Here is a 27,972-nt window from a genome sequence, read left to right as displayed (position 1 = left end):
GCCAAGGCCGTGTCTTAGAACCAGGTCGGTCCCACCGAAACTGGTGCATTTGACCGTGAAGCCCTAGAGAGGAACCGAGGAACGGAGAAGTTGCAGAGACGGTTCGAGGCAGCTGACGGGTGGGGTAGGGACTGAAGAGGCCCTGGAGGAAGATAAGGTCTACGAGCCCCGTGGACTCGTAGGGCCAGAGCGGAGCTGGGTGCTGGTACGGGGAGCCCGCCTGCAGTCGGCAGTCGCAGCCCCATGCTTCAACCTGCAAGGCGCAGGCGGATGCGCTTAGCATGAGGCGGATACTGAGGCCCCGTCTCTTCCTCCCGCGCAGGGCATCCTGGGAGCTGTAGTCCCAGTCTCATACTCAGCTCATCCCCTTGCTACTCCTCGATAAACTCGGCACGCAGTGCTCCCCGATGCCCGGGGCTCAGCCATCTCCAGTGGCGGTGGTGGGTGGAAAGGCCCAGAAAGTCGGCTTGCGCCTGGAGGGCGCTAGCTGGGGCCGCAGAGCCGCCACCCCGAGGACTACAACTCCCGGATTGCCTCGCGCCCCCGGCACCGCCCCGAGCTTTCTGCCTGGCGGCGCCGCGCTGCCCTGTGGGAACAGTAGTCCCGGCGCGCGATTCACAGCGCCGCGTGCGCCCCGGGCGCGCCGTAGCCGCGGGGCCCGGGCCGGGCGCTACGCTACGGAGGCGGCGTAGGATAGGCTCCGGACGCGGGCCGTGTCCAGCAGGGTCTGGGCGCTTTGGCGGCTCCTCCACTCAGCGCGGCAGGCCGGCGGGGCAGGGCGGCCAGTGGCAGAAGTTGTAAGTCAGTCGGCAGGGGCGAGCGGGCCGGGGGCCCTTTCGCCCAGGCCGCACGGACGGAGGAGGCGCCGCCGGGTTGCAGAGGTGAGTCCGGCCAGCTGGGCCAGGGGCGCGGCCTGGACCCTCGCCGGAGCCCGGGCCTGGTTCTCAGCGCCAGGGCTGCCGGCCTCGGAGCGAAGGTCAACCTGCTGCTTCGCTGGCGCCTCCTGGGCATTAGACAGAGCCCGGGCAGGGATGGGTTCACTGCTTGCAGCGGGGAGACGGGGGCCGGGTCATCTTAGTCCCTGGAAAACCAGCCCCAGGATGCTACGGACACAGACGGCGGCCTCAGCCCCTGCCTGCCCTTGAGTGCCCTTAACTTCCAGGCAACGTCCTGCTTCGGCTGCATTAGGGGATGTGATGTGTCCCGTAGTGCCCTCAGCCCTCCCCACTGAAGGGAGGACACTGCCTGGGGTGGCCCCATGGAATGGGGGGAGGGGGTGCGCAGGCGCGTCCTGTGTGCCCACTGACCACCCCACGCTTCCTCTTCTCTGTTCCCCTCTGGCCTGGCGCTGGAGCGACACGAGGAAGTTACAAAGGATAATCCCTGAGAATGTTTTCGGGGCGGATCCGGTTCTTCCTGTTGGCCACAAAGGGGCCCTTCTGGTCCTGAGGAGTGAACCCCTGTTGTGTGGTCGCGTAGCCCTGACTGGATGGCTTTCAGGGACCAGACTGCAGGCAACAGAAACTCCATGTAACCAGGCCAGGGAGCTTGGGGTCCTGCAACTTGGGGGAAATGGCTCAGCTTGGTCCTGAGCTGGTCTGAGCTCCTCCCAAGAACTCCTCCTCTGGGGATCCCTGGAATCCTCCCTCTGCCCAGGTCTGGATTGCTGTGAGCGTCCGTTAGGTGTGGCGAGTGATTATCTCCAGCCCCCAGACGCCGGGCAGGTGCTGGGGTAATTCCATCCTTCCTCTCTGAGTGACTTTCTCAGATGTGAAGAGAGAGAGATAGTGTTTCCTGGTCCAAGTCGCAGGAGAGCCTCAGGGACAGGGGAGCCTGGACCTGGGCCTGTGGCCTGGCTGGTGGTGTTGCAGGAAGCCCGTGCAGCCCAGCCTTGGGGATGGGCACATCTTACTTCCTCCCAGGTTGGTCTGCTCCCAGGACGAGCACTCCTCTTCTCCTTCCCCTTTGCATCTGAAAATTTCTGGAGCTGCTTTTCCTAAGCAGACAGGCCCATGACCCCATGACCTTCTGAGAAACAGGTTTAAGCTCTGCTGGGCCCAAGGCTTAGTGGCTGCAGGGCTATAGGCAGGAACCCATCTGATCTTGTGTCTGCTTTGAACCCCCCCCCCCCCCCAGCCCCCAGACCTGAGCTCTGAGAGCCGGAAGTGACCAGACCCCCTAATCCTGCATCCGCATAAGACCCTCCCTATCCCAGTCATGGTGGAAGCTCCGAGTTTCTCTGTCCTTCACCTGAGAGGCCAGACCTGGCTGGCTTGACAGTGGTAACATTTACTGAAGCCCCTTCGCACTCCTCTGCACCACGCTCTCCAGGCCTGTCTCATAGGCAGCGCTCTAGTAAGCCCCATTTTACTGAGGAGCAGCCCGAAAAATGCCCCAAACCTAGATGTCATTCATGAGTCCCAGCTGATCAGTGAAGAGCCTGGTGGGGCCAGCTACCCACAGTCATGGCCTTTTGGGATAGAGCAGCCTCTGGTTTGGCCCTCTGCACTCTGCTCACTGCCCCAGGCACAGAAGGGTGCTGGCAAGGCAGGTGGCATGATTAAATGGAAATGGTTTGGGTTGGTGGGGTGGGTTTTCTGGGTCTGGTGGTTTCTTCATCTGACATTAAAAGTTCACACCCAGATCCTGAGCAAGGACACCCCATGCCCCCAGGACTCTGAGGGGGCTCTTGGCTCAGCCAGCTTCTCTTCACTCCCCGTGTTGCCTGGGCTGCCCGGCACATCCTCACTACCTATTTCTCTGGTTCCATCTGTGCCCATTATTCAGCATCAGCACTCATGGGACTGTCTCACAGCAGTAACATAATCTCGTTTCTCACTGAATCTCTTCTGCCAAACCTCTCAGATCAGACACAGCTTCTCTCTCTTCCCCTCTTCCCACTCTACTGGGCTCTGACATCGCACCTGGCTGCCAGCATTGTCCCATTCTCTAGATGGTCAGTGAGTGTCCTCTGTGAGCTGCTTGCCAGCAGGCATCTCTGGTCACCCTGGCTCTGAAGTCCAAAGGGAACTCCTAGGGCGTCTAGAATGGCACCCCAGGGCTTCTTTGGAGATGAGGAGTAGACTCACTGGCCTCTACCCTCTTTGAATGAGCTTCACGGAGACTCTAGATTGAGGCTGGGCTGCCTCCACTTCTCAGGCTTGGGGACCTGCCCAGCCACACCTCATCATGTCACTGTGGGTCATGGCAGCAGTACTGTATGAAAAACAATTTCCTTTTTTATGAAGCGCAGCTGAGGTGGTATACGGCTCCAAAGACACAAGAGGACACACAGTGATCCTGTTCACCTCCTTGGAGGGGTCTGAGTGGGGACTCTGCAGATGGCCTGTTGCCAGGGTGCAGAGAGCCAGGGGTTGTGGGAGGACAGAGGTGTCCTAGCCCAGCACAGAGGCCCCAGGATGGGCAGTGTGAGGCCTCCTGATGCCAAAGGAGGAGCTACTCTAGACGTCAATGATATATTGTCCCTCTGCAAGGACTTGTCCAGGAGCAGCACCGGTGGGTTCCCAGGAAACAATAGAGTGTATGCTTGCATTGCTCTCAGACCTCCTGTCCTGCAGGCACTGTCACCCTCCGGCGGCAGCTCCAGGCCCTGCTCTTTGGCTTTTCTGAAGTCCGGGGGAGCTTACAGGGCTGCATCCCACCTCCCTGGTGGCTGGGCTGGGGGTTGTGCCTGGACAGTGCTCAAATATCAGGAGGGAAGCTGGTCAATAGCTGCTACTTGGAATTGTCACGTGTGTCTGTGTCCAGAGGAAGGCAGTCATTGCGGCTTCCTGCTCCTCCTGTGTCATCACAGCCAAACCTGAAGCAGAGGAAATTCCTCCTCAGGCCAGTCCCTGCTCACACCCACCCTTCTCCGAAAAGTTGTCCTTTGGAATTAAGTTCCCATGGGCAGATGACGTCTCTAGGACCTTCTGCCCCTGCCTGATGTTGCGCTCCTACCACATCGCAGGAAAGGCAGCGGGTCCTGGAGCCCCTGCCTTTGGAGGTGGCTGCAGAGAGCCCCCCATCTGCCTTCCTTGGGGTGAGCTGAAGGCTCGAGTGCTCCATGCCCCCCCTGAAACGGTTTGGGCTGGTGGGTGCCAGCAGGGCTGCCACCACTTGGCAAACAAGTGTTAGAAGTGCCAAAAAACAAGAGTGCTTGTCTGGTACCTTCTCTTCCCATTAAAAATAGTATTCAACTTTAGCCAGTATTGGACTTGTGAACTAGAAATTAAAATCCTGGGAGTGTCCCGTTTCTCTGATAGAACCGTATGAAAAACAATTTCCTTTTTTATGATGCACAGCTGAGGTGGTGTACGGCTCCAAAGACACAAGAGGACACGCAGGGACCCTTTCACCTCTTAGGAGGCAGCCCCACATCCCGTGTGGTTGTCCTCTGGCCTCCTCACTTGTGCCTTTGACTTTGAGAGGCCTGTCTCCTCCCACCCCAGAAAGCAGGTGCCTCAGAAAGTAGAGCAAATCTAACCTGTCAGCTGGTCCGTCACAGTGACCAGGGTCAGTAGGTAGTGTCTCAGAGGTGCTCAGCGTGGGCCGAGGAAATGGGGAGGGGGGGCCACATGGCGAGGAGCCCTGACTTCTGTCCTAGAGCCGGTGGCCTGGACCTTCAGGGACTGAAGAGTGACTGCCTTTTAGCATGTTTGGGCAGCACATCCCAGTCTGATGGGCAGGTATTTGGGACAGGTGTGTTTCTTCCCAAGTTTGCTCACAAGAAGTGGTAGTTACACTTTTGGAGCCCACAGCTTTTATTCCTGAACCTCTCAGAGGTCAGCACTGTTGGTGGTGGCAGGTCCTTCGGGTGGGGAGTGGCCGTCCTTGGTGTTTGTCTGAGGGCAACGGTCAGAGAGTGGGGGAGGCTGCAGCAAAGCAGGCCTCTGGGCCCTTGCACCACACCTAGGAAGGACAGGAGGGGGACAGGCTGGAGCCACCCAACCTGCAGCAGTGGTTGGAGGTTAAAGCCGCCTGGTGGTGCCGGGCCCTGGATCCAGGTGAATCTCAGTGGATGCCTGGCTGCTTGTCCAGAGCCCTGTCCCACATGGACACCTTTCCCTGGTAGCTAAGCGAGGCCCTGTTCCCTTGGGCCCTGGGATCTTGAACAGCCCCACCTGCCACATTGGTTGGCCCAGAGATAGGGTCTTGGACTAGGCAGTGAGGAGCTGGCTGAGCCATGTTAATCCCCTGCGACCTCTGGCCTCTTCTGGGTAAGGGACTGATATAGCTTCAAAAGGGATGTAGTCCTGCCCTGGCCGGTGTGGCTCAGTTGGTTGAGTGTCATCCCACGCGCTGAAAGGTCACTGGTTTGATTCCGGTCAGGGCACATGCCCAGGTTGCGGGTTTGGTCCCTGGTTGGGATGCATACAGGAGGCAACCCATCAATGTTTCTCTCTCACGTCGATGTTTTTCTTTCTTCCTCCCTTCCTCTCTCTTGGAAATCAATAAAAAGATTTTAAAGGGGGTTGGAGGGAGGCGTAGTCCCTGGGCCACTTCCCATTGGAATATTCTCAGGGAAACTGAGGGCAATTCCCTGTTCAGGCCTTGTGTGTGGAAGTGGGGCATCCTCCATGTGGCCTGGCCTGGGGGTGAAGACATGGCTCAGCACAAAAGCCACGGGTGGCCACCAAGCCTGGGCCATATGGCTGGTCACCATTGCTCTTCAATGGACTCTGGCTTGAGCCACTAAGACTGGGAGCTGGGTCTGTTCCAAGGCCAGAATCCAGAACCTTCCAGGAGAAGGGGCATGTCCTCCAGGTGGATGTGCTGTTGGCAAGCTCACTGTGCCACTGGCCCAGGCGTGGGAGAGCTCAGGCCTCTCACAGTGGGGGGTGAGTCTCCTCCCAGTGCTGTGGGTTAGTTGGGCTGTGGGACCAGTGGTAGGATGGTGGGGCTGGAGTGCAGTGTGGGTGCCCCCTCTCTCTGCAGAACCCTTGATTCACAGAACCCCTCTGTCCAGCCCCCTGCCCTGACAAAGCCTGGTTCTCATGGCCTGGCGAACGCTGTGCATCTAAGACTTGGGGCCGTGGTCCTGTCATTCAGGGGCACACCTCAAGTCAGACCTGTTTTGCTGGCTCTGTCTGTCATCCCTTGGTATTCCCCCAGATGGAACAGCCATGTCCCAGAGGGCCCATCCCCTGACTCTGCCCTACTGTCCTCCATCTCTAGGGGAGCTGTCAATGTGGGTGAGCTGCTAACCCACTTGAGGAAGCAGGTGCAGCAGGAGAATGCTGTCCTGCCAGTCCCCGGGAGCCGGGAGGTCAAAGTGTGGGCCCTCCCTGGGGTGGGGCCCTCTCCGGGGTGGGATCCCAGCCTGGTTTCTGGTAGGGACGGGGAGGCCTCCCTCACTCAGGCAAGAGCTTCCCGTCCTCGGTGTCCGCCCTGGTAGCAGCGTCCTCAGGCCGCAGGGACAGATCTACAAGCTCTCGCTTCGCGTCTGGTGGGTGTAATTCTGGGTATGGTGGGTGGTGGCCATGGGTTTCCCGGGCACAAGCAACAATGCTCCAGAAAAGCTTGGTGTCCCCGGGGTGGGCCACTCTCCCTCTGTCCCCTTCCTGGACCCCCGTCCCGGGGCTGATTTCCGGTGGCCTGTCAGGGTGCTGCAGTTGGTGAAGGACCATGATTGGGGGATGGGGCAATGGGGCTTGCGTTGCACAGGCTAACCTAGGGGGCACAGACTCAGGGCGCCCCAGGAGTGGGAGCTGGAACAACAGGGCGTAAATCCCAATCCCTCTCCATTGGGATCTGGTTGTGGCCCACACCTCCCCCTTTATGGCCCCCGTGGCTGCCGGCTGCCGGTGTCTGCTCACCCCATCCCTGGGCCAGGTAAACTCACTTGGTGAGAGCAGCTCACCTGCCACCCACAGGGAAGGGCCCCTTTCCTGCCTCCCATGCTGAGGTCTCAGCACGCACCCTCAGAGGCCCCCAGAGCTGTGGGGAGCAGGTGAGGTGGGCTGTCGTTACTGGGATCCAACCTGCCGTGATTAAGACAGGCGCACCCCGTGCAGGGTCATCCTCATCTTGGTGGATGGGCCCCAGCTGTCCTCAGAGCACCATGCTAGGCACACGGCTCGCACCAGAGTTGGCGGACGGACCAGTCAGCTCCTGTGGATTAACAAACACCCGTGCTCTGGGGGTGGCAGCAGCCCCACCTTCATGCTTCCAAGGCCAGATGTAGGCCTCCGCCCCATTTAAATCTAGGGCAGTTCCTGAGTGAGGGCAGGAGGACGGGGTGGGGGCGGGGCTCTGGGAGAGTTGCTCCTCCTGAGGTGCCCTGTCTCGGAGTCCTGTCCCTTTGCACAATCCAGGAGGCTGGTGCTGCCATCATCTGTGCTCTCTGGCTTCTGCCTGGAGATGTGTTACATACATCATGCTCTTCTTAAGACACAGCAGCCAAAAAGTGAGCACCCTGCAGCAGAGTTCCTGAGTGTTGCCATATCCAGTGCCTAAAACAGGGCCTGGGAAACAGCAGGGCCCTGATGGGCATTTGCTGAATGAATGAAACGGTACGTGAAGGAATAAAAGAATGGACCGAGTGCGGGGCTGGCAGATGGTCTCGCCACACTCTCACCTGGGGTCAGAGGAGGAGCAGGTTCTGCAGGAGAAGCTTGTACCTGGGAGCAGGGTCTGTTCTGCTCTGAGGTGGCCCTGGGGTTCCGTATCAAAGGTCAGTACCTGGGCAACAGTGTTTGTAAAGCTCCCGTCCCCGGTTATCCTGAGGAGGAGTCAGCAGCTGTGGACAGACCCACCCTGCCCTGGCAGATTTCCCACGTCACTGCCATGCAGGTGGGACCCTCGGGCTAGCAGAGCCCACACTGTGGCCACGTACCTTGCCCAACCAGGGCAATCCTTTGTTGGACTCACTCCCGGGAGCTCTCCCCCACGCCCTTTGGGTCAAGATAGGGTGTGGGTGTTGGGGCACTGTCATCCCCAGAGAGGCCCCTCTGGAACCAGCTCTCTCTGGGGGGCTTTCCAGGCCGCCTCTGTCCTCGAGCCCCCAGTGAAGGGCCTATGCTACACCTGCCCTCCAAGGAGCAATCTGGCAACTGCCACATAGCCCACCCCTCAGGCCTCCCACCTGCCCCAGATGGGTCTGCAGGGTCAGCGTTTCCTAAAGGCCTGTCAGGGAGCTGGCCTTGCTCTCACTGTGTGCAGGGTTGGGGGACCAGCACACACCCAGCTGTCTGACAGGCCTGAGCTCTCACTGCCCTGCTGTCAGGGGCACTGCTGAGGAGCAGGTGGGTCCTCTGGGAGCCTGCCCTTTGGGCAGCACATCCAGCCCGCACAGGACCTTGTTGCTCCTTCCTCCAGGCAGAGCCCGGCGCCTGTGGCCCCACACCTGTCCCTGGGAGGCCCAGGGCCACATCCTCACTCTGCGTTGGGGCTGGCTGTCCCTTTGGCTCTACCTGCATCAGATGCCCGTGGTGGTGTCACCAGGGGCATGGGCCAGGTGTTGGCACTGTGGACCCTGTCCCCCACCATGGTTTTGGCGTTCTTAGGCCAGGCTTCCCCACACTGCCTAGCCCTCTGTTCTCCCAATGGAAATAGGCCAAGCTCTTTGTCAGGGACAGACCAGCCCTGGACCCAGTCATGAGCAGTTCTGCTCCATGGCACCTCTGCTGGGCATGGCCCTAATCCAAGCCTCACCTGTCTTCTCCTCCCCTCTCTCTATTCACCTGTTCAGGTTAGCTGCGAAAGGGATGTCAGAAACACCTGGGCCCTCTTTCCTCAAGGGGCTCCTGTGTGGAGTGGGGTTTAACATTTGGGGGCCGTTCTCATTCTGATGTCGGACGTGTAAGCATGAGAGAGGCTGGTGATTTGAGTGACCCAGGTTGATGTGGAACTGACCCCGGGCGGTGTGCCCTGTGCCTGCTTAATGCTCTCCAGTACGGAAGCTCCCGGGACGCGTGGCCCGTCCATGCAAAGATGAGCATGGACCACAGTAGAGCGAGTCCGAAGACCTTGACCCAAGATGGTGTCACGGGACTCCCGCGTGGCTTCACCGGTCTCATACTGACGCGGTAACATTTTTGATGTGTTGGATTATGTGAGGTACGTTACCGAGGTTCCCATAACCTGTCGGTGGTACCTTTCTTAATGGCTGTTGGTGAATTGGAAACAACCTCTGTGGCTTGCATAGTGCTCCTACTGGACCGTGTTCCTGGAGACTGGAGCCAGCAGGCAATCCTTCTGGAACCAGGTGGGGCTAGTGCCAGCTTTGCGGACCACCACGGGGTCTCTGCCACACCGCTCAGTTCTAATTGTGCTGAAGGCCTGAGTGTCCGGTGACTTGTGGGGCCACCAGGCCGGTCAGGGCTGGTGCTGCTCTGTCCACCCATGTCCCCTGGAGAAAAGGCATCTGGGCGAACATTACTGCTGCAGGGGTCCTCGGCCCGTCTGACCAAAGCTCTTACGGGGTAGGGGTCACAGACTTCTACCGTCCCATGGTGCTTGGCCCCTGCTGGTTCCCAGAACTGTGTGTGCTGCCGCTCACTCTCGTCTCGGGAGTCCTGCACAGTCCCACCCACAAACCCTAGGCCTGCGCCGCAAGGATGCATCCCCAGGTCCACTCCAGCTCCTGGCCCCGTTACCATGGGGCTTCTTTGGGAGCTGGGAGAAGGGTGTCAGTGGTAACAGGGGACCTAGGGGTGGGGCTATGCTGGTGGTCACCTGCACAGCTGGAAAACCAAGCAGATGCCCACCTTGGCCCAGAGCCTGGCTGAGTGGGTGAGGGGAGGCTGGGTGGCATCTTCCCTAACCTGACTGTGATGCCTCGTTTGAAAGTAGATGTGCCACCTCCGTCTCATGGTGGATGCTCTTGGACTGTGTTTCATTCCTCTACTTGGTCGTGGAGGTAGGGCCTCCCCTGCAGTGTAGATGGGCTCCCACTGGAGGCCTGGCCAGCCTCCCAGTGCCTCTCAAGTCACTCATCTCCTCTTGGGCCCTGCCGTTTCTCTGGGTCAGGGCGGTCTCCTCCAGGAGGCTTCAGAAGGGCGGTGGGTAGACAGTGTTGTGCAGGTCTTTGCCTGGCTTTGAGGGCTGCACCAGCTCCTCTGTGCTCACTTCCCTTGTTTTTCCTCTTCCTTTGGTTAAATATCCCCGATTCTTTCCTCCACAATAAAGCAAAATTGTGTCATTTCTCTTCTCACTGAAGATATCTCTCTTTGAAGACCAGTGGCTGGTGGCACCCTCATCCTTCCCTATGGGCAGCTGATGGGCTGATAGGGGTTTTAAGAGCAGAGAAGGGGTGCTGGTTATGGGGCAGGCAGGGCAGGGGCTGAGCGCCTGCAGCCCTGCTCCTGGCCCCAGTGTGCCTCGTGTTGGGGGTACAGCTCTGTCGATGCCTGTTCCTCAGCCCTGTGGGGGCCTCTGCTGTGGAGGTACCTGGAGTGGGTGCTGCAGGGTGCCTGCTGCTGGGTCAGGCGCAGGCTCTCAGTTCCTGCTCCATGGCTGTCCCCTTCCTGCCTCAAGGCCACTTGCACTGGGGGACCCTCCCAGAGTTCCTGGGGGCTTTGTTCCTGTGAGTCATGCTGTTTCTTCTCTTTCTCTTTATTCTCTCTGTTTATTTTTGTTGTGTGACTTTGACCAGCCGGCCACCCTGTCTCCTGTGTGGGTGCTCACCTCCCTCCATGCTCTGGCCGCATGTGACCAGGCCCAGCTCTCAGTGCGGCTGCCGTCACGGGGGCCATGGGGAACTCCGCTTCCTCGCTGGCCACCGAGACCGAGTCGGATCACAGCTTCCCCGGGGGGCCATCCTTCCCAGGGCCCCCGGCAGCAGCCGGCTGTTGTAGGAGCGGCCCCGGGGGACCTGTCTGGGGCAGTGCCCTGGTTACCCGGCAGCACCAAACCCCACGCCCCCAGGCCCAAAGGTAAGAAAGATGGCGGGCCCCCAGGGGTGGGAGTGCTGCTCTGATGGCGCCCCTCCTTTGGCAGAGGGGCTTGCAGAGAAGTGGGGACCCTATATCTTAGGGTCCTCTGGTGACTTACTTCCCCTTAATGGCACGAGACCTGCAAGGCTCTGGGGTTGCTCCATGCTTGGCGGAGGAGCTGGCTGCGTCTCCGTCTGGTGCTTGTTATGGGGCAGCTTCTGGAGCTTTTTGCCTGGCGGGTGGGGAGCCTGCCAACCCCAGGCCTGGGTGGTGCTGGCACGCGCTGAGAATGCTGGCTTGCTTCCCACCGGATTTGGGGGACACTGCTCAGGAACCCGTCTGTGTGTGTCACCCCTGCTCTGACATGGCTGCCTGCGGGGGGCAGGGTTGTGGTGCCACAGGGGCTAACTGTCACATGCCAGCTCCCTTCGGCTGCGGCCGGACCGGCCCAAGTTTCTCAGCTCAGGCTACCTGTTGGGTCACCCCTCAGAGGTGCTGGAGTGACTGGTGTGAGGGCAGGTCAGGCTCCAATGTCCCACCCTGGCATTGACGCCCCTGCTTTCACCCTGCCCCGAGGCCTTGCTGGATGGGGGGTGCCCGGTGCTCAGTATACACTCAGGTTCCGCAGACCTTGGAGCAGAGGTGGTGGTAGCCCCTGCTCTCTCAGGGTGCCCCAGCGTGGGTTCAATGGGTAATAGACATCTTCCTGTCTCAAAAGTGTGTCCTGGGCTTTCTTGTCAGATGGGCAGCAAACAGGGTCCTAATGGGCCTGCAGAAGGGGGGCCAGCCTCCTGGGATGGCATTGGAGCAGAGGCCTGAGTCCCTGGCAGAGGAGGCATCCGGGAGGGGGTGGAGGGGTTAGCAGAGCTGAGTGGGAGAGTCTTGGAGGTCTGTAAGTTACCCTCGTAGGCAAGAATGGGGAGGGAGGGGGTCGGGGCTTGAGGTCCAAAAGGGCATGCCAGGAGCAGGACAGTGGAGGGACTAGTGAGAGTTGGGAATGTGGTACAGTGAATTATTAGAGAATATCCCCCTGTTACTGTGCTGATGATGTACTAGTGAACATTTCTGTATCCCAGCTTTATTGAGATAAAACTTACTTACTACTTTCAAATTCACCCCTCACAGCAGGTATACACTTCAGGTTTTCTTAGTCTGTTTATAGAGTTGTGCCACCATCACCACAATCCAGTTTTTCGGCATCTTCATGCCCCACAAAGATCCTGCTTGTTTGCAATGCCTCTCTATCCCCGGACAACCACTCTGCTTCCTGGTGTCTATGGATTTGCCTTTTCTAGAAATTTCACATCAGCAGAATCCTATGTGTTCTGTGTCTAGCTTCTTTCACTGAGCATAATGTTTTCAAGGTCTGTCCATGTACAGCGTGTGTTAATGCTTCGTTCTTTTTATGACTGCGTAGCATTCCATTGTCTGCGGAGCACATCTGTTTATCCACTCCTCGGCTGCTGGGCATTGGGTTGTCTCCCCTTGTTTTTTAAGTATTGCGCTTCTCTGAACATTTGTATGTAAGTTTTGGGGTGATGTATGTTTTCATTTCTCTTGGGTAGATACCTGGAGTGGAATTTCTGAAGTTTATTGCAAATTTATATTTAACTTTTAAAAAAATATATTTTTATTTATTTCAGAAATGGAGAGATGGATGGATGGATGGATGAATGGATAGATAGATAGATAGATAGATAGATAATCAGCTGCATGCCCCACACTGGGGATCGAGCCCGAAACCTGGCATGTGCCCTGACCAGGAACCGAACCGTGACCTCCTGGTTCATAGGTCGACACTCAACCACTGAGCCATGCCGGCCGTGCCATATTTAACTTTCTAAGAAACTGCTAGACTGTTTTCCAAAGTAGCTATACCATTTTGCCTCCCCACCAGCAATGTAGGGGAGAGCTCTAGTTTCTCCACATCCTGGCTAACACTTATCATCCATGGTTTTGATCCTGGCCCTTCTTGTGGGTGTGAGGTGGTGTCTCGTGGTGCATTTTCCTGATGGTTGGTGATGTTGAGCATCTATTCAAATGTCCATCTATCTACACACGTCTTTTTATTTTCACTTACTTCCTTAGGATAAGTTGGTGGGAGTAAAATTACTGGGTCCCGGGAAAGAGGCTGGTCCCGGGTGAGCAGCAGCCGAGCTGTGGACCCTGTGGCGTTTGCCAGGCAGCTTCCTGAGGCCTTGCGAGCATAGTGTGTGCGTGTGTGCGTGTGTGTGTGTGTGTGTGTGTGTGTGTGTGTGTGTGTTAGACTTTGGATCTTGACTCACACCCTTAAACCAATAGCCTGGTGACTTGGTGTTGCCCTTTCTCATTCTAAGAAACTGCCTCCACATCAGCATGTGGCCTTCGTGGCCAGGAGAGCCCCGTTGCAGTGCTGAAGCAAAGAGAGCAGGCGTGGCCACATCTCCTAGAACTCACTGCCAGTCGGGGGGCAGGAACTTTGATGCCCCAGGAGCTACTCATCTTAATCAATAAACTATTGGGCCCTGACCAGTTTGGCTCAGTGAATAGAGCCTTGGCCTACGGACTGAAGGGTCCCAGGTTCAATTCTGGTCAAGGGCACATACCCGGGTTGCAGGTTTGATCCCCAGAGGGAGCGTGCAGAAGGCAGCCAATCAATGATTCTCTCTCATCATTAATGTTTCTACTCTCTCTCTCCCTCTCCCTTCCTCTCTAAAATCAATAACAAACAAAGATAAGTAAATAAACAAACAAACAACGTTTGGTGTGAGCATTGGCTGTGTACAAGCTCTGGGCCTTCCCTTGGGACACAGAGACGAGGAGGATGACCCAAGGCCGGCTGAAGGCGACCTCTAGACGAGGCCTCCAGCACTTTTTGGAACCAGCAGGGAGTCCAGGAGCCCAGCCGCAGGTCCTCAGGTCCAGTGGCTTGGCTTTGTGTGTGGACACTATTGCTCTCAGCTTTCCAAAGAAGCAAAAAGATCATCTCCCAGGATGGGGCCGCTCCACATCCCTGCAAACATGCATGTCCTGGGCACTGTGTGGACTTCACAGGGAGCCCCAAGAGCAAGTCTATAACCTCCCTTTTGAATTAGAAGTGAGTGTTAGTGACTCAGATTATGAGGGTAGAGAAGGTATTTGTTGTTGAATTTTTCTGGACAGTTGTCTCAATCTTCCATTTTACCTGGTCTTTCTGTTGGAAGGAGTAGCTCGGGCAGCCAGTTCCCTCCCCCAGAAGTGATTGCTTCTGTGTCTTGGAGCACAAGTGACAGCCTCTGAGTGAGTGTCATAGAACTTGGGAACATTTTATGTTGAGGGTTTGCTTTGACTCCAGGTTCCCAACCTTCTCTTATTTCTAGGCTTTGCTTGGCGGACTGGCCTCACCTTCGGACACTCCAGGGACTTCAGGTCTCTGGGCCTCGCTGAGTGTCTCCTGGGCCTGAGACATGTCAGGGTGGCCGTTGAGGGTGGCCCAGAGCAGCTGCTCCCCTGCTCAGGGTTCCTTCACTCACTCATCACTGACTGACCCCTGAGCCACTTCTCACCACCGATGACACCAAGATGGGTGTGAGCTGTAAGGTGCGGGTTGCTGGGTCGGTGAGGGAGCACTGTGCCAGTCCTGTAGCTGTGCCACCACCATCCCCAGAGCCTCCTTCTAGCCAGAAGGCTGCCCAGCTCACTGTTTCCCCAGGGCTAAATTTGATTTCTAGGCACTATTTTCATTTAAACCTTTCTGAACTCCAGACAAAATCTTCCTGATTCTCCTTGTCCCCAGGACAGCTGTGGAACCTGCCCTGTCCCCAGGTGCTGTCCAGGACCAGCAGACACCTTGTCTTGTGTGCAGCCAGCCCAGGCCAGGGACTGGCCAGCTGGTGGGTTACACAGTGAACAGGACTTGGGATCCTTTCCCTCCCAGTGTTTGCAAGGCTCTCCTTGCTCAGTGTGCCTGGGACCTGCAGGCGCCTGGAGCCCAAGGCAGGTGCGTCCTAGGAGGGTCCTGAGTCTTTTCTCTGGAGACCTCCCAGGCCAGGTGGGGTGGACAGGACGGGTGACCATCCCCTGAGCCTGGGGTTGGAGTGGAGGCTGCCTAGGCCCCAACCTGTGTGTGCACGTGGTGGGGGTGGGAACACCCTATGCCACATCTTGACTATGGGCCCTTCTCTAACGGGGAACAGTGGGAAGAGGGTTGAGAGAGGTGTCCAGGCAGATTTCGTAGGTTTTACATAGCACCAAAGCCAGGGCTAACGCTGAGCTGGCCCTTGGCCAGGCCCACTATGCTGGTGCTGGGTGCCCACTCTCTCACCCGAGGCCTAGTCACACAGGAAGGCGGCTTCACAGAGCTTGCCTTGGACCTTGGGAAACAGTTGTGTTGCCCAGGGTGGATTTTTCTATTTGTTATTGAAGAGGCAAGTTTTCTTTCTTTCTAAACCAAAAGGGCTTGGTGTGAGTCTAGCATCAGAAGCACAAGCCTCGTGCCTTGTTGTAGAGAACAATTGATTTTTTTGCCAGCGGAGCAGCCGTGTAGGAGAGTGTGTGTTGTGGTGTATGGACACCCCCTTGAAGCCAGATTAGCCCTTGAGAGGCAGGTTAAGGGGTCAGCCCGCCCCTCCCCTCAGACCTGTGACCCATGTTCGGTGGGAGGAACCATTCGGGAGCATCCCACCTGCCCTGCTGTGGGCCTGAGCGCCTTTCTTCTGCACCGGGAGGAGCCGAGGCCCAGCCTTGGGGGAGGTGGGCAGGCCAGATGCCCAAGAACCCACCAGCAAAGGGAGCTGCATTCCAAGGCTCCAAGCAGCTTTCCGGGCAGGCTGTGCAGGGGACTCTAAGGGGGTGGGAGGTGGGAGGTGGGTGCCAAGTGCAGGTCTCCTGACTCCCACCTCCCTGTCCTCTGGCCACGCCTGGCCTGTGGTACAAGGCTCCCTTGGGGGCCCTGCTCCAGGACCAGGGCCTGAGGTGTAAAGCTGTCCTGGGTATGTCTGACAGCAGCTTCCCTACCCGCTGACGCACAGCCAGAGGCCTCCTGGGATAGAAGCTCCGGGTGGGGTGGAGCCCACCCTGAGTGTTTTCCGTTCCACAGCCACACCCAGGTGCCTTCCCCCAGCCAGTCTCCATCCATCCCATCAGGGCAGTGTCCTGCTCTCTCAGGTCCGGCTGTAGCTAGCAATTTGGTACAGGCTGCTCAGGACACTGGTGTCCCTCCCCTCTCCCCACAAACACTCGCTCTCCCTAGGCTCGGCAGCCTGGCCCCCACCACCTTGGGACACGGGCTACGAGAGGAAGAGGGTTTGCATGTTGCTTCAAGACACTGAGCTGCCTCCTTGAACCTCTGCCAGGCCCAACTGGGCCTGCAGTGGTCCACGTGGGCAGATGAGTGGAGGGTACTCAGCCCCTGCAGAGCTCAGGGGCTGCTGAAGTGCAGATGGGGCACTACCCGTGGCTGGAGATGGTCAGTCCAAGGGCCTTGGCATGAGGATAAAGGGCTGTGTCCTCCGCTAGGCAGGAATGAACTCGGTGGGTGCTGGGAACACTGCTAGGTTGCATTTTATGGTCAGATACTTGTAACCCTCAGCACGTGTCAGAATGGGCTCCTACCTAGGGGGTCCCTGGAAACTCCAGAAGCAGAGAGGCAGCTGGGAGCCAGCTTGGAGATGGCCATGCACACCCTTGCCCTCTCATGTACTCAAGCTTTTTTTATGTGATGAAATTCACGTAACAAAACGGTTTCAAAGTGAACAATTCAATGGTACTTAGTAAATTCACAATGTGCAGCCATCACTTCTACACTTGTTCCTACTTCCAAAACACTTTCATCACCCCAGGAGAAAACCTGTGCCCGTCATACAATTGCTGTCCAGCCCCTGGAACCACCAGTCCTCTTTCTGCCTCCATGGATTTACCTGTCCTGGACGTTTCCTATAAATGGAATCATACAACATGTAGTCTTTTGTGTCTGGCGCCTTTCACTTAGCATGTTTTCAAGATTCATCCATGTTATAGCATGCGCCAGAATTTCATTCTTTATTCATTGGTGGGCATTTGGGTTGTTTCCATCTTTGGCTATTATGAATAGAGAGAGAGAGAGAGAGAGAGAGAGAGAGAGAGAGAGAGAGAGAGAGTGTGTGTGTGTGTGTGTGTGTGTGTTAGAATACTACTTTGTAATTCTTTGGGGTAGATACCCATGGGTGCAATTGCTGGGTCATATGCTAGGTCAACTTAACTTTTTGAAGAACTGCCAGACTGTTTTCCAAGCAGCTGCACTATTATTTTGCATTCCCGTCAGCAATGTAGGGGAGGGCTCTAGTTTCCCCACAGTTCCACCAGCACTTACCAGCAGGTTTGATTCTGGCCATCCTAGTGGGTGTGAAGTGGTGTCTCAGCAAGTTTGGATTTGCGTTTCCCTGGTAACTAGTGATGAGCATCTTTCCATGTGCTTATTGGCCATTTGTTTTCTTCTTTGTAGAAATGTCTATTCAAGTCCTTTGTGAATTTTTAAAACAGGTTGTTTTTTGTTGTTTAGTTTTAAGGGTTCTTTCCATATTCTGGATACAAGACCCTTATCAGATAATACAATTTGAAAATATTTCCTTCCATTTTGCAAGTTGTCTTTTCACTTTTTTTTTTAAGTCCATTTTTTTTCTTTATTTGCCCATGCTTTTGTGTCATAACAACTAATCCATTGCTACATCCAAGGTCATGAAATTTTACCTATGTTTTCTTCTAAGAGTTCTGCAGTTTTTGTTCCTACATTTAGGTCACTGGTCCATTTTCAGTTGATTTTTTAATGCATTGTGAGCTAAGAGCCCAACTTCATTCTTTAGTGTTTATATCTAGTTGTCCAGCACCATTTGTTAAAAAGACTGTCTTTTCCCCATTGAATGGTCTTGGAACCCTTGTTAAAAAATCACTCAACCATATATGTGAGGGTTTATTTCTGTCCTCTCCATTCTGTTCCATTGGTCATAAAAACCACATAGTGTAGACATATAGTCTGTCCTTACACCAGTACCACACTGTCAACTTTCTACCTCTTTTTCAAGATTATTTTGGCCGCTTGGGAGCTCTTGTAATATGGTGTGAATTTTAGAAGCAGCTTTTTCCATGGCTGCAAAAAAAAAAAAAGCCATAGGGATTTTGATAGGGATTGCATTGAATCTATAGATCATTTTCAGTAGTATTGTCATCATAATTATATTGTCTTTTAATCCATGAATATAGGACGTTTTTCTATTTATTTAGGTCTTTAATTTCAGCAATTCTTGTAGCTCTGAATACAAGTCTTTCACCTCCTTAGTTAAATTTATTCCTAGGTGTTTTCTTATTTTAGGTGCTATTTTAAGTGGTATTGTTTTCTTTCTTTCTTTTTTTTTTAATTGTCACCCAAGGACATGCTTTTTCATTGATTATAGAGAGAGAGGAAGGGAGAGGGAGAGAAAAAAAACATCATTGTGAGAAGGAAGCACCGATTGGTTGCCTCACGCATGTGCCCCGACCAGGGATCAAACTCAAAACATGGTATATGTCCTGACCGGGAATTGAACCTATGACCCTCCGGTATATGGTACGATGCTCTAACCACTGAGTTACACTGGCCAGGGCAGTATTGTTTTCTTAACTTCCTTTTCAGATTGGTCACTGCTGGCACAGAAATATTGCTGATTTATGTGTGTTGATCTCATGCCTTAAACTTTACTGAATTCATGTATTAGCTCTAGTAGTTGTTTTCTTATTTTGTAGATTCTTGGGATTTTGTGTAGGATTATTTAATCTGCAAATGGAGATAGTTTTACTTCTTCCTTTCAATTAGATGCCTTTTATCTCTTTTTCTTGCCTAATTGTGCTGGCTAGACCTCCAGTATAATGTTGACTTGCATTGCTGAGTTCCTGACCTGGAGGAAAGCATGCATTCTTTCACCTCAGGGCATGATGCTCACTGTGGGTGCTTTGTTGATGCCCTTTATCCTGCGGAGCAAGTACAGTACTATTCTTCCCTGTGACGGAACAAGCAGAGCCCTGTGGTTACTGAGATGGTGTGGCTCAGCCCCATTCCTCTATGCCCACAGGTCCACCCCTCCAGAAAGGATTTGAGGACAGAGCTATGGGGTTCTTCGGAGGCTTTGGGGGGCCTCTTACTCCTCAGAGTCCTCAAGCCCCTCACAGGCATGATGTCTGTCACAACCCAGAAAGGCATAGATCCTGCTGGCTTGACCCCCCTCGTCCCAGGTGGAGACTTGGGCCCCATCCTGTGGGCCTCTACTGACTGGGGCCTTCCCTTGCAGCCACACGCACTCGCCCGGGTCCATGGCCACGGTTGGAGAGTGGTCCTGCGCGCGCTGCACCTTCCTGAACCCGGCCGGCCAGCGCCAGTGCTCCATTTGTGAGGCCCCCCGGCACAAGCCTGATCTCGACCAGATCCTGCGACTCAGCGTTGAGGAGCAGAAATGGTCTTGCGCCCGATGCACATTCCGGAACTTCCTGGGCAAGGAGGCCTGCGAGGTGTGTGGCTTTGCCCCAGAGCCCGTGCCTGGTACCTCCCTGTTGCCAGTCATCAACGGGGTCCTATCCAAGCCGCCCACCATCCTGGTGGAGCCCAAGGGCAGCTGCAAGGAGGAGACGGGTCCAGTGCAGACAGAAGAACTAGTGACCACGGAGCCAGCTGCAGGTCGGCCCGAGGAGGAGGGCGGGGCAGCAGAACCTGGGAGCGGCTGGGCCTGCCCTCGCTGCACACTGCACAACACTCCCGTCGCCAGCTCCTGCTCTGCCTGTGGCGGCCCCCGGAAACTCTCGCTGCCCAGGATTCCTCCTGAGGCTCTAGTGGTCCCTGAAGTTGTGGCCCCCGCCGGCTTCCACATCACCCCTGCCCCACCCCAGCCGGGGGAAGGTGCTGAGGCCGACCCTCCCTCTGCTGCTGACCAGGAGCCACCCCGGGTGCCACCATTCAGCCCCTTCTTGCCCACTTTGCAGAACAACCCCGTGCCTCGCAGCCGCCGTGAGGTACCCCCCCAGCTGCAGCCACCGGTGCCTGAGGCCACCCAGCCCTCACCCCCTGCTGGCTTCAAGGGGCCTCCCCAGAGCCCAGGGTGGACTTCAACTGGGGCCTCCCGCTTGGCAGAGCTGCTGTCAGGCAAGCGGCTGAGCGCTCTGGAGGAGGAGGAGGCCGAGGGCGGCTCGGTGCTGCACCGCTGCAGCTCCTGCTCGGCCCCCGGCCCCTCCAGCCTGTGCGAAGCCTGTGCCGCCGCTCCAGGCAGCGACGTCATCGACCTTACCGGTGATGCCGTGCGCTACACGCCAGCCAGCCCCTCCAGCCCCGACTTCACCACGTGGTCGTGCGCCAAGTGCACACTCAAGAACCCCACAGTGGCCCCCAGGTGCACCGCGTGTGGCTGCTCCAAGCTACATGGCTTCCAGGAGCACAGCGAGCCCCCTGTCCGCTGCCCTGACTGCAGCACCGACAAGCCCAGCCTCTGCACTGCCCACAAAGCCAGCCGCCTCTTTCCTGAGGCACCTGAGCGCCCGGGCCAGTGGGCCTGCCCTGCCTGCACACTGCTCAATGGGCCACGGGCTAAGCACTGCGCCGCCTGCCACACGCCTCAGCTCCTGGAGGCCCAGCGCAGGGGTGCTGTGCCCCTGAGGCGCAGGGAGAGCATGCTTGTGGAGAAGCGGCGGCAGACAGACGAGGGCGAGGCCAAGGCCCTCTGGGAGAACATCGTGGCCTTCTGCCGGGAGGTGAGTCCCCTCAGGACAGTGGTCCACCCACCAGGGCTGATGCTCCCCTTCCCATGGGCCTCTCTCTGCGTCTTTTGTCCTTCCCTGCAGGCCCTTCTCCAGCCACGGAGAGGGAGGGACCAGCGGCAAGAGAGGCAGCATTCTCTTCCCCGAGCTCTGAGCATTAGCCTGGCACCTACTCACCCCTCACCTGAGAGTGACTGGCCCCCACTATCCACATCTTGTCCCTTTTTTCTCTCTGCCCACAAGAGTCCATGGCCTCCTAGTCTGTGGTCCTGACCCCTCTCAGGTGTGATTTCCCATAGACAGTGAAGCCACAAGGAGGTGGGGACAGGCTTCATGCCAACAGGCAGGCCCTGTGTTTCCTTCAGCTGTGGAGACATGGCCAAAACTCGGGGTTCTCTTGCCCTTGGAGCTGTGGGAGGCCTGAGTCCAGGATAGTGTCACCCTCAGGTCAACTGGGGGAGGGGGGTGCTGCCCCTGTCACTGCCAATAACCCACCCTCACGGCCCATCTGGTCTTGTGTCCTGCCTTCCCCATCCCAGTTGGGTCCTCCCACCTCTCTTCCTGGGCCTTTAAGTGGTGGGCCACGGACTAGCTGGGGAGGCTGCCGGGTTCCCTGTGCCCCATGCCCTCCACCTCTGCAGCCTCCAGGCTGGTGGCTTCACCATTTCCTTGGGGCACACATACCTCCCATTGGCCTGTCGCCAGGCTTCAGTGACATGGCTGGCTACAGTCCCCCATGCCTGCACAGCTGAGTTCACCACACGGGTCAGGGGAGCTACACACACACCTACCCCCTTTCCTCTGGGACTCAGCATCTTCAGGGTGCTGTCCTGGCCTGCCAGGTGGAGCGAGGTGCATCTCGGGCCTGGGGCGGCCCAACTCAGCCTGAGCATATGTGGCTATGGTCTCTGCAGAACGGCGTGAACTTCGTGGATGACAGCTTTCCACCTGGGCCCAAGTCTGTGGGCTTCCCTGCAGGCGACAGTGTCCAGCAGCGCGTGAGACAGTGGCTGCGGCCCCACGAGATCAACTGCTCTGTCTTCAGGGACCACAGCACCTCCTGGTCCGTGTTCCACACTCTCCGACCCTCGGACATCCTACAGGGGCTGCTGGGCAACTGCTGGTGAGTTTGGGGTATCTGCTCAGGCCAGGTGGTGGGACAGTCTGGTCGTGCTTCCTAGTGAGGCCCCCGGCTCTGCACAGGTTCCTGAGTGCTCTAGCTGTGCTGGCTGAGCGGCCTGACCTGGTTGAGCGGGTGATGGTCACACGCAGCCTGTGCCCGGAGGGCGCCTACCAGGTGCGGCTCTGCAAGGATGGCACGTGGACGACGGTGCTGGTGGATGACATGCTGCCCTGCGACGAGGCCGGCTTCCTCCTCTTCTCGCAGGTGGTAGGGAGGATGGGCGTGGGGTGGGCGAGGGGAGGGTCTCGGTGGGCCTCGTGACTTCGGCCCCTCCCTGCAGGCCCAGCGGAAGCAGCTGTGGGTGGCCCTCATTGAGAAGGCGCTGGCCAAGCTGCACGGCTCCTACTTTGCCCTCCAGGCAGGGCGCGCCATCGAAGGCCTGGCCACCCTCACCGGGGCCCCCTGTGAGAGCCTGGCGCTGCAGGTCAGCTCCACTAACCCCCGAGAGGAACCCGTTGACACTGACCTCATCTGGGCCAAAATGCTGAGTTCTAAGGAGGCTGGGTAAGAGGGGCGGGTGCTGCAGCGGCGGCAGCTTTGGGAGGAGAGGAAAGAGCAAGGGGACAGCCAGGCCGGGGCCTGGAGCGGTGGGCTACTCAGGGGCAAGTACCCTCTGACCAACAGCCTGTGTTTCATAAGATGTTTCCAGTGCGGGCTGACCACAGTTAGTTAGAAGGCCTGGCCTGCAGCCCTGTCATCTCCCACTGCTGGCTCATGGGTCCCACCTGCCAGTCCAGGGCAGTAGGCAGAATACTGCTGATCAGCCCGTACCTAGCAGGCCTCATCCTGACCTGGGCCATGATGACCATCAGCACCTGCTTGGAGACCTGTGGGGCTAGCCCATGGAGGCACCCGGGGGGAGTGGGCTGCCTTCTGGGACCCGCACGCATTGGCCAGCGTGTCTGTAAGGAGGGCCCCAAATCCTAAGCCCGAGAGAGATGGCTTGTTGGTGCTGAGACCCCCTGCTCTCAGCTGGTACTGGGCATGACCACCGCCCCCTCCCCTCAGGAAGTTGTGGCCCTGAGCTGATGGGACCCAGGCCTCCCGACTCCCAGCCCAAACCCTGTGAGCTCTTGGGCCACTGTGTAGGGAGCAGGCCAACACTTCCTGAGTCCTGTGTGTCTTCCCTGTGTTCCTGGGACCTGCACTCCCCACAGGCAGGCAGGACCCCTACCCTCAGGGTAACAAGTCCCCTGGTGAGTGAGCCCTCCTCAGTGAATGAGGCTCCTGGTTCCTACGGGGCCCCATCATTAAGAACCCCTGGTCAGCAAGCCTGCCCGGTCAGCTAGGCCACTCTGCCTACACAGGTTCCTCATGGGCGCCTCTTGTGGGGGGGGCAACATGAAGGTGGACGATGCTGCCTACGAGAGCCTGGGCTTGCGCCCCCGCCACGCCTACTCCATCCTGGATGTCCGTGATGTCCAGGGCTCCAGGTAGGAGCTGGGCCGGCCATGGGTAGCCAGGGCATGGGGATGTGTGGTGGAAGCCATGGCCCTCAGCCCCGTGGTCCGCAGGCTCCTGCGCCTCCGGAACCCATGGGGCCGCTTCTCCTGGAATGGCAGCTGGTCGGATGAGTGGCCACACTGGCCAGGGCATCTGCGTGGTGAGCTCATGCCGCACGGCAGCAGTGAAGGTGTCTTTTGGATGGAGTACAGCGACTTCATCAGGTACCTGGACTCTGCGGCAGTGGGCGTCCGATGTCTACCTCATGGCCACCTGTGCTCTAGCCACCCTCACTTAGGCCCACCTGACCTGTCGCTGCCCTCACTCCCTTGCCCTGACCCAGTGTGTCCTACCTGGGGAGCCCGGCCTGTCCCTCTGAGACCTGAGGCGGAGGTGGGGGTGATGAGAGAGACTGTGGGCGTTGGGTTCTGCCCTCAGGACTCTTTCCTCTCTGGGTCATCCTTGGGCATGGGGCCTCCTAGTGGTGTTCATGGGCAACAGCCAGGACCAGGGTTTTAGGACATTGGTCCCAGGAAGTGGCCAGGGCACAGTGGGGCAGAGATTGGGGAGGGGGAGAGGCTTAGGGAGGTGCCTGGACTCCTGATGGGGACGGCTCCTGTGTCTGGAGCTGTTCAGTGGGCTGTCCTCTCACTGCTCAGGTACTTCGACTCCGTGGACATCTGCAAAGTGCACTCGGACTGGCAGGAGGTGCGGGTGCAGGGCTGCTTCCCCAGCTCGGCCAGTGGGCCCGTCGGGGTGACAGCGCTCACCGTGCTGGAGCGTGCGTCCCTGGAGTTTGCCCTCTTCCAGGAGGGTAGCAGGTGAGGGAGGCTGTGGTCTGTGGGGGAGAGGGTGGGTGGGACTAGAGCACTGGTTGGGGTGGGCAGGCGGATCGGGGGGATTTGTGGAAACGGGGCAGGGTGGGGCCATGGGGCAGTAGAGCCACAGACGGCAGGTGCTGCCCGTGACCCCTCCTGGGTCTGGCTGTAGGCGCGCGGACTCGGCTGACAGCCACCTCCTGGACCTGTGCGTCCTGGTTTTCCGAGCCTCCTTCGGCAGCGGTGGCCGCCTGAGCCTGGGCCGCCTGCTGGCCCACAGCAAGCGAGCTGTCAAGAAGTTTGTCAACTGTGACGTGATGCTGGAGCCCGGCGAGTACGCCGTGGTGTGCTGTGCCTTCAACCACTGGAGCCCCACCACGCCGGGCCCACTGGCCACCACACAAGGTAACACTGCCCCCCAGCCCGATCCCAACCCTCCCCCCTGCAGCCCCCAGGCCCCCTCACTCACACCCTCCACAGCCTCCAGCCCCTCAGCAGGGGTCCCGCGCTGCTCCCTGGAGCCACCTGGCCATGTGCTGGCTGTGTACAGCTCAAGGCTGGTCATGGTGGAGCCCGTGGAGGCCCAGTCAACCACGCTGGCAGACGCCATCATCCTGCTCACGGAGAGCCGAGGGGAACGGCATGAGGTGAGGTTGGCGGGGGAAAGGGGAGGGGCAGGGAGGAGGAGGCCTCACCCCACCCACACCTGCCCTGTCCCTGCAGGGACGTGAGGGCATGACCTGCTACTACCTGACGCATGGCTGGGCGGGGCTCATCGTGGTGGTGGAGAACCGGCACCCCAAGTCCTACCTGCACGTGCAGTGTGACTGCTCCGATAGCTTCAACGTGGTGTCCACACGCGGCAGCCTGCGCACCCAGGACAGTGTGCCACCCCTGCACAGGTGGGCACCGCCCCAGTCCCTCTGACTCCCTGGCCTCCACTGGCCCTCACCGGCCCCCTCCCCCAGGCAGGTCCTGGTGATCCTGTCCCAGCTCGAGGGCAACGCCGGCTTCTCCATCACCCACCGCCTGGCACACCGCAAGGCAGCGCAGGCCTTCCTCAGCGACTGGACAGCCTCCAGGGGCACCCACAGCCCCCCACTCACGCCCGAGGTTGCTGGCCTGCACATGCCCCGGCCATTGTGACCGCCCTGCCCTCGCCTGCCTGCCTCCCACATGCACTTTAGGAGGGAGACCCCAACAGAAGATGCTTGAACCAGAATCTCAGGACCCCACCCAGGGAGCTGCAAGCCGCAGAGCAAACTTCCCTGGGCCTTCCGCCCTGCCCCTCCCTCCTGTCCTGGGCCTCCCAGCCGCCAAGCAGAATACCTCCAATCCGCTTCTAGCGTGAGGGGACTGTGCACCAGCTCCTCTGACCAGCCTGCCTCGAGGTCGGGTTCAGATAGCCAGGGCTGAGGTGAGGCTGCCCTTTCCTGTGGGCCTGGGGCCTCCTGCCTGTGTGAGGCAGCCAAGAGCTCCATTTACAAAACCAAATCTGGGCAGGTCAGAGGCTGGGACCCCAGGGTGAGCAGGGACCACCCCCTTGTGGAGTAAGAGGTTGGGACCCTGAGATGGGTAGGGGCCACCCCCATGTGGGAGTCAAAGGCCAGGACTCCAGGGTGAGCAGGGACCACCCTCTTGTGGGGGGTCAGAGGCCAGGACCCCAGTGTGAGCAGGGACCACCCCCTTGTGGGGGTCAGAGGCCAGTACCCCAGTGTGAGCAGGGACCACCCCCCTTGTGGGGGACAGGTTGGGACCCTGAGATGAGCAGGGACCACCCATTGTGGGGCATGAGCCTCCTATCCCCAGCTTGCTTCAAGAGCCCATCTTCCCACCCCCTCCGGCCCCACAAGGCAAGCAGGGGTCCCTGGAATCCCAGCAGTGTATCCCAGGAGGCAGGTGCCTGGCGACCATGGGCTCAGGACCAGGGATGGGGAGGGTCCTAGCTGCCTGCCCCCTCTGGCGACACTATGCAATTCCTGGACCACTAGTCAGGATCGAAGCCATGCCCCGGGGGCTGTGGGTCAGGAGCTGCCATTTGGTGAGGTGGTTTGTCCTCAGCACCACTGACCTCTGCCAGGAAGACCAGGGTCCAAACAGAAATCCTTGGCCAGCCCTGTATGGGCACACAGGGTAGGTTGTGGCTCTTCCCAGCGCCTCCCCTGCCTCAGAAGCCCAGGTTGCTGGGCTGCCTCCCAGCCATCCTCCCCCATGGCTGCTCAAAGTCCTGCACCTGCCTGTGGACATGAGGCCAGCTTCCAGGGGCCCGCCTGGCCTCTGCCCTCCCGCCCCTCACGTCCCTGGGGCTTGCGGGGGGCGGGGGGGGAGGTTACAACTGGAGAAACACCAGGAAGCACTGCACTCCCCTTTGGGCCTCCTTTATATTTTACTCTTGAGCTGTGAATATTTTTAACCCTGTACATACAGCCAGCTCTTCTCACACAGAGACTATTTTATCAGCCGTCCCCAGCCCCGTAGGATGATTCTCCATGGTGTTTCCAGACTCAGGCTCTGATGGACCAAATGAAATGTTTTGTTTTATAATGCCGTCTCCTCATCTGTCTGTGCCCCTCCCCTCGCCGGGATGTGCAGACCCATGACGTTGGGGGTGGCTTGCCGGTACCGGAGTTCATCCTCACAAGGAGCCTTTAGGGCCCCCCTGCTCACCAGCTGCCTTTGACCCAGAAAGGAGCAAGTGTCCAAGCAGAGGCTTGGCCAGACCGTGTGGTGGTCGGCAGGCTGGTCCCCACACAGCCTCAGCCGCATGCAGACAGAAGGATAGGACGGATGTGCGGCTTTTCCCAGCGACGCCTTTCTGGGGGTGCCTGTCTGGATTCATCAGTCATCAGGCAGGAGCAGATGGAGCATGGGGGCCGCTGAGGAAGAAAAGTTTCAATTCTCCTGCGGGTTGCGACCGGCTACTGTCTGGCCCCGGGTCCCCTCCTGTTCATTCTGGGAGGCACCATCCTCATGTCGCAGGTAGCAAGGCCAGCTCCCCCATCTGGTATGCGGTTTTTGGTCTCAGTCTAGGCTCCTCCCTGAAGGGGGGGGGTCTGGGGTACAGAGGCTGGCACGCAGTGAGTGTAAGAGGCCTGTCACAGGCCAGCCTATCGAATGTGAAAGCAATTAAAGCCACCAGCAGTGTTCGCTCCAGGCGGGCCTCGGGCAGCGGGGGAGCTGCCACAACACATCTCACCTCGACGCCCAAAGACACCCGCCCTGATCCTCCACGCTGTGCTGGCCACGCTGGACCCTCTCCCGTGGGGCGGGGGCCAGGCCTCGTAGACCCTCCAGTCGTTGGAAAGCTAGCTCCGTCACCCCTGCGGCGTTCCAGGCAGCCTGGACTAGTTCCAGTGGGTGCCTGCCATCCTTGTGGTGTCAGGCCAGGCAGGGGTCATCACAGTGGGGCATGGGGCTGCATGCCGATCCCCTTGGCCAGCCTGGAGACACCTGCTCACCCCAGCCAGCACCCCTCCCCTTGGACCCCAGCCTGTAGGGGAAGAGGTTCCAACAGGGAGAGGGTAAGAGAAGGGGCCAGGTGCCCCCAGCCCCGGAGGGCACAGTGTCCAAGGAGTTGGGGGACCCCACAGGCAAGACCCTTCGTCATGACACTGAAGCTTGAAGGGCGTGCTGGCAGGGCCAACCACTAGAGGGGCTGAGGCCGCTAGTGGGGAGAGGATGGGGGAACCAACCCAGCCTGAGGGGTAAGCCACCGGTTGTGCCCTCAGCCATACAGGGTGGCACCTGGACCCCAGGCCAGGGAGTGGACAGGGCAGATGACCACAGCAGGGAGAGGGCACGAGATGGGACTGTCGCCCTCCTCACTGTTGGGCTTGGCTCCCCACCTCGGCCTGCTGTAGCTCGCCCTCTGACTGCTGGGGCTCCTGCTTCCGAGCACTCCTTTCTCCCCTTCTCTTCCCCACCCTCCCCCTTGCCAACACCC

General features: G+C 58.3%; 1 protein-coding gene across 4 annotated transcripts; it reads left to right on the top strand.

Annotated features, from left to right (window-relative positions):
* The first annotated feature begins 610 nt into the window (after window positions 1-610).
* On the top strand, window positions 611-26,573 carry CAPN15 (calpain 15). Of its 4 annotated transcripts, none has more exons than XM_006103665.2 (13): window positions 611-881; window positions 10,598-10,877; window positions 19,133-20,579; window positions 21,500-21,708; window positions 21,789-21,972; window positions 22,049-22,272; window positions 23,076-23,201; window positions 23,283-23,435; window positions 23,871-24,032; window positions 24,202-24,434; window positions 24,510-24,676; window positions 24,753-24,931; window positions 24,998-26,573. In XM_006103665.2, the coding sequence occupies exons 2-13, from the start codon at window positions 10,696-10,698 to the stop codon at window positions 25,173-25,175; spliced, it is 3,444 nt and encodes a 1,147-aa protein (XP_006103727.1). In that variant the 5' UTR covers window positions 611-881; window positions 10,598-10,695; the 3' UTR covers window positions 25,176-26,573. The 4 variants fall into 4 exon arrangements, with proteins under 4 accessions (XP_006103727.1, XP_014301551.1, XP_014301552.1 ...); XM_014446065.2 differs by having other exon boundaries at window positions 25,002-25,145; XM_014446066.2 differs by lacking the exon at window positions 10,598-10,877 and having other exon boundaries at window positions 24,998-25,175.
* The last annotated feature ends 1,399 nt before the right edge of the window (window positions 26,574-27,972 follow it).

Source organism: Myotis lucifugus, unplaced genomic scaffold (genome assembly GCF_000147115.1).
Source record: "Myotis lucifugus unplaced genomic scaffold, Myoluc2.0 scaffold_498, whole genome shotgun sequence".
Taxonomy (NCBI): domain Eukaryota; kingdom Metazoa; phylum Chordata; class Mammalia; order Chiroptera; family Vespertilionidae; genus Myotis; species Myotis lucifugus.
The sequence above is the reverse complement of the archived record's forward strand: the minus strand, read 5'-3'. Positions and strand labels throughout refer to the sequence as shown.